General features: G+C 38.0%; 1 protein-coding gene across 1 annotated transcript in view; it reads left to right on the forward strand.

Annotated features, from left to right (window-relative positions):
* Nucleotides 1-12421, forward strand: part of cul3b (cullin 3b) — a 48327-nt gene that overhangs the window by 33670 nt on the left and 2236 nt on the right. The window contains exons 14-15 of the mRNA XM_081370542.1: nucleotides 8278-8464; nucleotides 12117-12262. Coding sequence (XP_081226668.1) covers nucleotides 8278-8464; nucleotides 12117-12262 — 333 coding nt within the window. The remainder of the gene's footprint in view (nucleotides 1-8277; nucleotides 8465-12116; nucleotides 12263-12421) is intronic.

The following is a 12421-nucleotide window of genomic DNA, read 5'->3' on the forward strand; positions in this document are numbered from 1 at the left end:
AATTAAAAGTTAAGAACAGGTACAAACAGTTTGGAATGTTTGGTTGAGATATAACTTAAACTCATTGATTGAAATAAATACAGTAAGTTTCAATGATCTTTGAATCTCATTCCAAGCAGTTGGTGCACTATAAATAAAAGCAGTTCTTCCAAACTTCTTCATTAAGGGAACATTTAAAAGAATATATCTACTTGAACGCAGATTATACCCTTGACTATTGACAGTTAATAGACTAATCATATACAGAGGAAGCTGGCCAACTATGGCCTTGTACACAAGTATAAGCCAAAGCTTGTACCTTCTTAAGTGAAGTGAAGGCCAACCAACCATTTCATACAGTGCACAGTGATGAGTATAATAATTTGTACGAGTTATAAATCTTAGAGCAGAGTGATAAACAGAGTCTAATGATTGTAAAAGAGCCTTAGTGGTATTTCTGTAAAAAAACATCTCCATATTGTAAGACAGGTAAGAAGGTAGCTTCCACCAACTTTCTCTTGGCTGACTGTGAAAAGCAGGCACTATTCCGAAAATAAAACCCCAGCTTTAACCTTAACTTGGATAGCAATTGTTTAACATGTAACTTGAATGATAAGTCCTCCTCCAACACAAAGCCTAGGTATCTGTAGGAGGAGACCAGTTCTATAGATTTACCCTGCAGAGTGTAAAGAGGTGGTGGAGAAGATTCACGCTTATGTTTCCTAGAAAAGACCATGCATTTTGTTTTCTTATCATTCAGAACTAGTTTTAAAGAGAGGAGGTTGCACTGAACTATTACAAATGCTTCCTGCAACTTTGAAATGCAACTATCAATGGAGGATGCAAAACAATAAATGATGGTGTCGTCTGCATATAAATGAATACTTGCATCTGATGTTATCTACTTGTTATCACCAAGATTGTTAATATATAGTGGAAATAACAGGGGACCCAAAATGGACCCCTGTGGCACACCAGATTCAATACTGAGCCTATCAGAAAGAGACCCCTTAATTTGCACCCTTTGGCACCTATTCTTTAAAGGGTACATAACATGCACAGTTTCACCTAATCTCATGTTAAGTACCTTGAGTATCTATAGAGTACAGTGTTTCCCCTACAATGTATTCAGCAGCGGCGCAGCGCCGCCACTGGATTTTCAGCGCCGCTGCAAAATCTTCACATGATCAGTAATATCACGGCATTCACTTCATTCACTTACACACCTAAAAACACTGAGATATGACGACCGGCGGCGCTGCTAATGCGGTGGCTCTGAATCCACTTGTTGACAAGAAAAGAGGAAAGAGCCACATATGGAAATATTTTCGATTAGGCTAATGTCACGTTGCCATAAGAGGCCGTTCACATAGCGCGTTTTTTGTGCGTGCAAATTTAAAATGTAGACGCGGCGCGCTCGTTTTTCCAGGCGCGCCTCTCTGTTCACGTTTGCATAGCAACGACAGACGCCACGAGAGAGAGAGGCGTGTAAAGTGTTTACTTATATGTGTGTGTGTGTGTGTGTGTGTGTGTGTGTGTGTGGCGCGGGCGCGATCGAACAGTGAAAAATAAAAACATACTCCCGTCATTTTGTTTATACAGGACATCATTCAAACTGCAAAGTTTTAAGTTACTGCTAATTAAAATTTTAAGGAAAACAAATATATTAATCTGAAATGTAACAAATTAATTTTCAATTCATTCAGGTACAATTACCAAACATATCTCAAGGTCTTTTATTAATTTTATTAATAAACTAATTATATAAAACTATTGTCAGTGCACTACAAATAAACTGGTTCTATGCCTTTACTTTATTAATAAAACTTATTTAAAAAATACAAGGCTTAAGTAATTTATTTTCCTTTGGTGGTACAGCCTGAGACATGCACAAGCCTTCTGCATTTTTGTTTTGCTTTTCCCTCCATTGTACCGAACTCGTACCGAACCGTGATGTCTGAACCGAACCGTGACTTCTGTGTACCGTTCCACCCCTAATTTTTACCGAATATTAAAAAATTTCAGTGAAAAAAAAAAATCACTGAAAAAATATTCACCTTTAAGTTATTTCTAGGTGAAGACAGACCTGAGGAATAGGCTACAAGGACAGCATGGCCACGTGCATGCGTGTCACCATTAATGCCCCCCCCACAATAGTATTCAATTACCAAAGAGCCTTAGAGATCTTCTATGAAAAGCCCAGAAAAATTAAGTGCTCACAGATTGGGTGTGGCCTTTGCCATTAAGATCAAATTTTCAATAAATTGTAAATAATCTTTCTCTGGGTTGTTCTGTTTCATTTTTCCCCTATCAATTTCTACCTTATAGCTGAAAATTAACACAAAAGAAAAACATGAATAATCCTGTTAACATGAATTATAAAATTACGGTTTCTGTTTGTGACCAGTTCAAGGTACGTGCTGCAATAATCATGCCTTGAATCTGTTGATGGTATATTTGTATGTCTCAAAATGTCCATTTCTATCCACAAAACTTGCCAGAAGTCATGGTTTAAGGGGTTATTTAAAAACAAGTAATAAAAACTCAGTGAGTGTTTTAGCGCAATTTTCTCACGTCATGGGATCACAACACTAAGAGATAGTAAATCTTTTCCTGTATTTTTTTTGTGCGTTCCCGAGATTAGACCTTCCTTAACATAATGCCGAAAACCCGAAGTCTCTAGGTGGTCTGGTTGAGGAGTAGATAGAAGTGCAAGATTGGTGCGCACAGACAGAACAGAAATCATGAGTTAACAATCGCAATTTTGTCCGGTGGAAAATTGCGCTAAAAATCTTCCGGAGGTGCATGCCCGCGTAACAAAACGTAACAGCACCGCTGCTGGAAATTTTTTTAGGGGAAACACTGGAGTAGTAGTGCATCTTTAATATCTCCAAAAAGTGTTTAGTTCTATTATATTTATTAAAGAAAAATACAGCTTTCCGATTCTCTCCGGAAAAAGCCGAGGTCCTGGAGGCGGAGCTATAGAGTCATAGTGCTTGATTTCCAGCAAAATACAGAAATCTGATCCAATTGTACTTACATGAATGGGGTCTTTTATCACTGGGACCGCTCCACGTTTTAATAGCAAACGATTTGCAAATCCAGCGTCGACCTGGGCCTTGTTAATAAAACATTCGTCACTGAAATGGCCAGAACACACAACCGCACTTGGTGCACTCCGTTGCTGCCCCGGAAAAACAAACTGCATCCACTGTTCCTGTAACACTGGGTTCTTTGGAAAGCTGAACACGGTAAGCTTTCCCTCACATCCAAAAACACACTTTTTTGGAGACATTCTTGAACAAATCCTATGCAGCGCGGGCGCCGATGATTTCCTGTTGAAGCGCGTTGATGTGCGCGGTCTCGCTCTCCTCTGTTCGACGTGTGCGCGGGCGCGCTTTTCCGGGAGAAATGCTCATATAAGGAGTTCCACTCTCATCTACGTCATTAGATCCACAATCGAAAAAAACCAGCCGAAACTTGTACCAACCCGGAAGTAAGATTTTCGGCACAGAAATTCTCCGTTATTCGTCCAAAATATATTTTTTAAACTTTGCCCATGTTTAGCATGAGAATCCATCTCTTTAACACTGTAAACAACTCTGAATACATGAAACACCATTGTACCCCCCCTTTAAGTAGTTCCTAATCCAACCTAATGCGGTTTCAGAAAGACAGATACTGTGTAGACGCGATAGAAGAATACCATGATTGACAGTATCGAAAGCTTTAGTTAAATCAATAAACACTGCAACACATGATCTTCCATTATCTAGGGCGCAGGTAATGTCATTTAGAACTTTCATAGTGGCAGTTACCGTACTATGATTCTTTCTGAAACCAGACTGAAACCTAGGCAAATTGCTGTTACTAACCATAAATTCTTTTAGCTGTTCACTGACAATAGATTCTAAAATTTTGGCTATAATTGATAGCTTAGAAATCGGTCTATAATTTTTTAAGTTGGTTGGATCACCACCTTTCAACAGGGGTACAACCAGAGCAGATTTCCAGACATCAGGGACAACATTCTGTTCTAATGATAAATTGAAAATATAAGCTAGTGGGCCAGCAATGATCTCAGCAGCTACTTTCAAAAAATATGGCTCAACTTCATCAGGCCCTGCAGACTTCTTAATGTCCAGGTTTTTTAAGGCCTTTAAAACTTAATTTCTTAAGATTGGAGAAAAGCTAAAAGTAGGGCTATCTTCTCTCAGAAGAGGAGATGGATTTGGTATATCACTCACTGAAATTTCATTAAAAATAGAACCTGAAGAAATGAAATGCTTATTAAAGCTATTTACCATATTCGTCCTATTAGTAATAAGACTATCTTTTACTAAAATTTGAGCAGGAAAATCATTAGATAACGTGGAGGGAGAAAGTGATTTGATGGTTTTCCGAAATTTAATTGGATTATTTAGATTTTGTGAGGTTTCATTTAGATGATAATCAGATTTTGATCTACGTATAAGAGCTGTACATTTGTTTCTCAATTTTCTAAATGCTACCCAATCTCTTTCTATATCTGAATTGTGAACTCCACTGTGCTCTGCAGTGAAATCCTCGGATGACAGGAGTGTTCCTCGTGTATTCTCCTGTTTCGGACTCTGTCAGACCATTGAAATTGCCTGTCTCACGATAACAATACAAATGTGTATTTTGAATGACATTTCTTTATATAAATTGTCTTTAACTACTGTGTACTAACATTTAAATTAATTAATGCGATAGCACTCTGTTTGCATGCACTGTGCATGATTACACTGCACAATTAATCTCACTCGTATTCAAGGTAAATAATCTGCACTTTCATCCTCTACATTTTTTATTTATTATTTTTTTATTTTTTTATTGATGTCATCATCAGCTAAAACATCATCACGTTAATTTAGTGCAGACCCGAGTGCAGCCAGATTTCCGAACACATTTCCTACAGGTGTGTCAGGTTCGACACTGCAATCTTTCGTTAAAATCATGCTCTGTTTCAAAGTAAACCTCTAGTGTGAAAGCCCCCTAAGACAGGTGTAAGTTTGGAAGTAACTATGCATGCTTTTACATATTGGGAGAATCTGTCGTCGCATCAAAACATTGATATCAAATGTTTGAAATGGTAGTATTATTACTTGTTTATCATGAACTCTCTTCAAACAGAGAGCTGAAAGATTATTGAAACACCATAAAGGCACACCTAATTTATTAGAATTGGTTTTGTGGTTTTTTTTTTAGTTTTACTTAACAATTCACTTGAAATTTGTTAATAATAAGTAAGTTTAGACCTGGCTTTCAATTATATCTTTGTTGAAGTACAATAATTACTCATTTTATGCACAGGGCCCAGTTGTTCAAACTTAATCTGAACGGATTTCAGGATTCAAGATTTGATCAAACTTTGAAAATGGGTTGTTCATTCAATGGTCTAGGACCTCAATACATTGCAGATATGCTCACTGAATATAAACCCAACAGATCACTCAGATTACTAGGATCATATCAGCTAGAAATACCAAGGGTTCACTCTAAGCATGGCGAGTCCGCTTTTAGCTATTATGCCAGCCGCAGCTGGAACCAGCTTCCGGAGGAGATCAGACGTGCTCCTACAGTAGTCACATTCAAATCTAGACTCAAAACACATCTGTTTAGCTATGCATTTACTGAATGAGCACTGTGCCAATATTCGTCCGACTGTTTGTACTGTATTTTATTTTATTTTTCTAAACTGTTTTAATTATTCTTATTTCTTTTATTATTTTAATTTCTTCTATGTAAAGCACTTTGAATTGCCATTGTGTATGAAATGTGCTATATAAATAAACTTGCCTTGCCTTGCCTTGCCTTGTTCAAAAGAAAAAAAATCTGAAATTGGATTAGATCACAGCCCGATCTTTGTTTAAAACTGGATCAAACCATCAGTATGTGTAAGATTGAGATGCCTTATCTTCAATTATCCTCATCACAGCAGAATGGATAGTTTCAAGAACAAAAAGTAATAAAACTTCAAAAAATATCTATGTATAATCGAAATGTCGAAAATTTAACCGGTCGAAAGTTTGGAAACATTAATGTTTTTGAAAGAAATCTCTTATGCTCATCAAGCATATTTGATTTGATCAAAAATGCAGAAAACACAGTAATATTGTGAAATATTATATACAATTTATTCCTGTGATGTGAAGCGGAATTTTCATCAGCATCATTACTCCAGTCTTCAGTGTCACATGATCCTTCAGAAATCATTCTAATATGCTGATTTATTATCAATGTTGGGAACAGTTGTGCTTTTTAGCGCAATTTTCCACCGGACAAATGGCGATTGTTAACTCATGATTTCTGTTCTGTGCGTCTGTGCGCACCGATCTTGCACTTCTATCTACTCCTCAACCAGACCACCTAGAGACTTCGGGTTTTCGGCATTATGTTAAGGAAGGTCTAATCTCGGGAACGCACAAAAAAAATCCAGGAAAAGATTTACTATCTCTTAGTGTTGTGATCCCATGAGGTGAGAAAATTGCGCTAAAACACTCACTGAGTTTTTATTACTTGTTTCAGGATCATTTGATGAATAAAAAGTAAAAAAAAAAAAAAAAACAGTGGTTATTTAAAATATAAATATTTTGTAACAATATACACTACCATTAACAAATTTGGGATCAGTAATTTTTTTCTTTCTTTAAAAAAAAAAGAAATTAATACTTTTATTCATCAAGGATGAATTGGTAAAAGTGATATAAATATTTTCTAACAATATAAATCTTTATTATTACCATTATTTTTAAATTTGTAATAATATTTCACAATATTACAGTTTTTTCCTGTATTTTGGATAAAATAAGTGCAGGTTTGATGAGCATAAGATACTTATTTCAAAAACATTAATAATAGTAGTTTTGGACATGCATGTTTTGTTTGCCATTAGAACGGCCGCACCTGAGGCATCGAATTATGTTTTCATCAACTTACAGGTTATGAAGTTTATTGTAGCTATGTGGGCGCTCAGTGTTTTCTGTCATTTAGCCAAAATCTCATGTTATTAAGGATGAAGTGCTACGCACAGGCTATTTAAGGCTGTATTGACTGACTCGACGACAAATACATAAAACATTAACCTTTATACAGTATATGTAGTGTTTCTTGAGTTATAAAAACGCTGTACATATTAAAATAACCAGCTCTTTATTTACCCTTGTGAACAAGCAGAGACAGTCCAAACTCCACGCGGCACTTCATTCACGATAAAGGCGGGTATCACAGAGTTCCCACAGGCTGAAAACCACTGGTCGATAGGCATGTGCGTTTGAATGCATATGTGCGCAGGTGCGTCGTGTCCAGGCGCAGGTCCTCCATCTGATCTGGATACGGCCCGGATCCGGCTGACTACAGTAAACCTCGGGATAAGCAGAGAGACTAATATTAGCGTAGACGCCATTCTTCTTATGATGTAACGAGTACATCAAGTGTTATAGGAAGTGTTCCCGGTTCCGGCTGACCTAATTTATGCAGCCTAATAATCATTTAACTGATCTGAATAATAGAAATTGATAATGTGTTATGTGTATGCTAGGTTAAAGAGATCTAGTCTAGCTTTGAACTGTGTCTGCTTCCCGGACAATGTTAGGAAGACATCCTAAAGTTCCAGAGTTTAGATGCTAATAGGAAAGGGGTTTACCACCAGCAGGCGATTTTGATATTCTAGGTATTATCAACTGGCCAGAATTTTGAGATCGCAATAGACGTGAAGGACTATAATGCGTTAAGAGCTCGCTCAAGTACTGCGGAGCTAAACCATTTAGTGCTTTGTAAGTAATCAGCAATATTTTAAAATGTATTCGATGTTTAATAGGGAGCCAGTGCAGTGTTGACAGAACTGGGCTAAAATGGTCATACTTCCTGGTTCTGGTAAGAACTCGAGCTGCTGCGTTTTGGACAAGCCGAGTCTGTTTATTAAGCGTGCGGGTTGAAAGGGACAGGGTAATGGGGGGAAAAATATGAGATGGGAGGAGGTCAAAGAAACTTTGCATTCACCCTGAAAACCTTTGAATTTTTTGAGATTCAGATGAAACTTTTTAAACAACTGGGTCCAGAAATTGAAAAAAATCATCCATTGTACTTAGTAACCAGCCTGTACCCTCAAGTCAAATCATCTTTATTTATACAGTGCTTTATACGGTACAGATTGCTTCAAAGCAGCTTCACAGAGATAAAGAGGAAAATAATTAAAAATGCCTGAAGTAAGGGCATCACCATACTTTCCCCATATCCCTATTCTCATGTCCCTGTTGTGTTTTCCTCTTTTGGCAGGAGATTCAGCAAGAGACTGATATCCCAGAGAGAGAGCTGGTGCGGGCACTGCAGTCTCTGGCCTGTGGAAAGCCCACACAGCGAGTCCTCACTAAAGAACCCAAGTCGAAAGAGATCGAGAGCGGCCACGTGTTCACTGTCAACGACCAGTTCACCTCCAGACTGCACAGAGTCAAGATTCAAACTGGTAACAGTCATCTTGTGTTGATGCTTTAGAAATGACTGTAAGCCCAGTCAAGATGATCAGCAATAATGAAAACCCCCAAAAAATTGCATATTCATCTTAGTGTGTGAGGACGATTTTATTTTATTTTTCTCATCACTTGTGGTGTGAAATAACCTTTATTTAACACTATTTAACATTTTAAATATTCTAATAGATTGTTCATCCTTTAATTTGTTAAGAATTTCATCCTTAACTTCATCTGACTCTTAAAAGGCCCATCACCAAGATATATATATATATCAGGGCTCTAGAGTGCGACCAATTTGGTCGCATATGCGACCAAATTTTGTAAGTGTGCGACTAACATTTTTCCTAGGTCGCACCGGTGCACCTAACGTCCTCGCATCCGCTGCCTCTCCACGAACGTTTGTTGGCGTTTGTTCTCCTTTGACGGAACTCACACTCTTCTCTCACGCGATGCCTCAGCTCGCACAACACGACAGCCCTGCTTAATGAGTGACGACGGAGGACAGAATTAAACATTCAAACGTAGCCTGGTTACACTTAAGGTCTGTTATATTAGTCTGATTTTATTTTAAATTCCGGCTTCCAAAGATTATAAAAAATAACATATTGAGGTAAAACAATTAAAAACTATCTAACTACGCGCAACTTCTTCCCTTCGCAGCATTACGCTGTCATTTCTCCCTAACACTCAGAATCAGAATCAGCACGATCGGTGATTGTTGTAAATGCAGTCTAGCTACTGTTGCTAAATTGCGGGACGCGTTTAATAATTGAAAGAGCTATTAAAAACACACAAATCTGCGCAAGAGATGTTGTTTGCATGGCGGCGCGCGCTCCGAAACAGACCGAGACAAGCAAATTATACTTTCGGTTTCATGTGCAGATTGTGCGCGTCTAAACGATCAATTGTACACAAAAGCGTGTCAAAATTACCGGCTTTGAGATTCACTAAAAACAGTTTATGTCTTAAATGGACGTAGTTATGGAAATAGTTGGAATATGAGAATATGGTGCATCAGTAGCCTATTAGATCTGCACCCGGTCTTAAAGGGGCCGCAGTCTAATAAACATGCTGACGATTGCGCCATTACTGCAAATCAAACAACAAGAGAAAAATCACTCACAGCTCTTGAAAGAATAACTTCAGCTTTAATAAGCATTAATCTATTTATGATAAATTTTACAGTGTTTTACATTTTATTACTTTATTAGATTTCTTTTTAGACCATGCCTGAACAGTAGTAGGTCTTCCTGAAATTAAAGCACTGTGTAGGCCTATATAAAGTGTATCTTTGTTTAATTGTTTATCTATTGTTTATCTTTGTTTATTATATATAAAACAAAAAGAACCATAAGAATACAGTTAAAGTACTGTATCGATAAGCAGTATCGGCAAGAGTAGGAATACCGTTAATAATTGTGCTTCAAAAAAATAAATAAAAGTTTTTACCTACACCTTCTTGTTTAAATTCATTTACATAATATATATGAATGTGTATAGAGCGTGATAAAAAAGGTGACCTTAAAATTGTGGCGTTAAAGGCGATACAGCCGAGGAAAAATTTGGGTGCACCCAAATTTTGTGCTGGTGCACCTAAATAAAAAAGTTAGGCGCACCAGTGCAACCAAGGCAAAAAGTTAGTCTGGAGCCCTGTATATACACAACGATCAGGCATAACATTATGACCACTGACAGGTGAAGTGAATAACACTGATTATCTCTTCATCGCGGCACCTGTTAGTGGGTGGGATATATTATTATATTATATATATTAGGCAGAAAGAGAACATTTCGTCCTCTAAGGCCTCGTTTACACTGTCAGTGAAATGTGACCAATACGATTTTTTGCATCCGATGTGACACAGATCGGATGTGTTCTATGACCTGGTAAACAGGAAAAAAGCATGCATTCGGATATTTCGAGATCGGTTTCAGGCCTCATTCATATGTGGTATTAAATCAGATATAAATCAGATATGTGACAATGCGACTGTCATGCAAACAGGCAGATCAGATTTTCTGAGGCATTAGGCTACGTCTCTGCGGTTTAATGACGAGAGCAACCCCCGACGCGCATCTGCAAAGGGACGGACAGCCCGATGAAACGTCGTAGGAGAGGAATGTGGACGGGCACGGGAAGTGTTTTTACAGGATTGTAATTGTAAGCATTTAGTAATTTATTTGTAATAAACACTTTTAAGTGGGCTATTTAAAAAGTATTAGGACTATTTACATGTTAAATTATATTTTTTAAAACATACGCACATAGTGTGGCGTCATATTGTGTGTATAGAAAAAATTAATCCGCAGCCGCTCAAAAAAATAAAAATTGTCCACAGCTGTTCTTCTCCTGAGCGCAACTCCACCGTCAATGTTGTGTAAGGTTTTTGTGTTCATTTCTATTTCCTGTCGCTGTGCAGGCTCTTAATTGTATATGACAGTGTAAACAGCCCAATAACCCCTTTATTTTAAGGCTTAATTTATGTCCCATAGACCGGTCCGTTGAATTGCGATTTAAAGCAGTATCAATAATGTCAAATATGTGATGTGCAGTCAGGTTCGGGTGTGTGTATGCCGTTTTAACGAGTGTTCTCACCGATGCGCTTGTTGTGATTCGTGGAGTTTTGACGAGTTTCATAGACTTGATATGGTTTCTTATTCAAAAGTGGTGTTTGGTGAACTTCGCATATATCGCAGAGCTAGCATTAAGCATATTTCGCGTTCGTCCATCTGTGCAAGAGAATTTAACCCTTTAAACATGCACGATGTTTCAGAAAGTATGGCAAGTGTAAACGCATGAATCGGATATGGGTCACAATTGAAAGATTGTGTAAACGGACGGGGGAAAAAAATGGATTTAGCCAACAAATCAGAATTGGGCATCAAGACCTGCAGTGTAAACAAGGCCAAAGTTGATGTGTTAGAAGCAGGAAAAATGGGCAAGCGTATGAATTTGCGTTTGACAAGGGCCAAATTGTGATGGCTAGACGACTGGGTCAGAGCATCTCCAAAACTGCAGCTCTTGTTGGGTGTAACTATCCATGTGTATATATACTGACATATATATATATATATATATATATATATATATATATATATATATATATAAAACAAAAGTGAAAATATCGAGAGAGAACTTTGTCGTTGTAACGAGGTTCAGATGTTATGGGAAGAAGGAGGCGGGAACCGGCGAACATTTAAAGACTTTTAATAATAAAAATAAAACAAATACAAAGTGAAAGTAAAAGCCAGCAGCCCCTCACGGACGACTGCTGGCCACACAAAACAGAAACAACACATCAAATAAAACTCAGGCCTGTTCCTCTCTCGCTCTTCACTGTCGTCGCTCCTCCTTTATGCTTCCGCTCCTCCGTGAGAGATGCGAGACCGATGCGTCGCGCAGGTGTCGCTCATTTGCAATCGCGCCACCGGCCTCGTGCCGTCCTCCCACGGCCCTCGACCTCGTCCTGCTCGCCACAGTCGTCAATATCGCACATCCCTAATGTACAATATTAATTTGTATTTCTTCAGGTCTTAAAAAGCCTTAAAAATGTGCATCAGCTCTAGTATGGACAATAGAGACGTTCTCCTAGGTAATCATTTGGAAAGATTTTCCACTAACCTGTTTGTGTCTCTTCCCTGCAGTTGCAGCCAAACAGGGAGAATCGGACCCTGAGAGGAAGGAGACGCGACAAAAAGTGGATGACGACAGGAAACATGAAATTGAGGCAGCTATTGTTCGGATCATGAAGTCCAGAAAGAAAATGCAGCACAATGTTCTTGTAGCAGAGGTGCGGAGACTACACTTTTTTTGTGACAATAGTTTGAGCATTAAAAATAATAATAGATATTTGTAATGGGAGCTTGTTTCCGCCACAGATTAAAAAAATAAAAAAGGGTAATTGTTAGCCTGGCAAGCCAGGCCTACATCAAGATGTTAGGTCTGGAAA

Source organism: Scardinius erythrophthalmus, assembly GCF_964197995.2.
Source record: "Scardinius erythrophthalmus genome assembly, chromosome: 7".
Lineage (NCBI taxonomy): Eukaryota > Metazoa > Chordata > Actinopteri > Cypriniformes > Leuciscidae > Scardinius > Scardinius erythrophthalmus.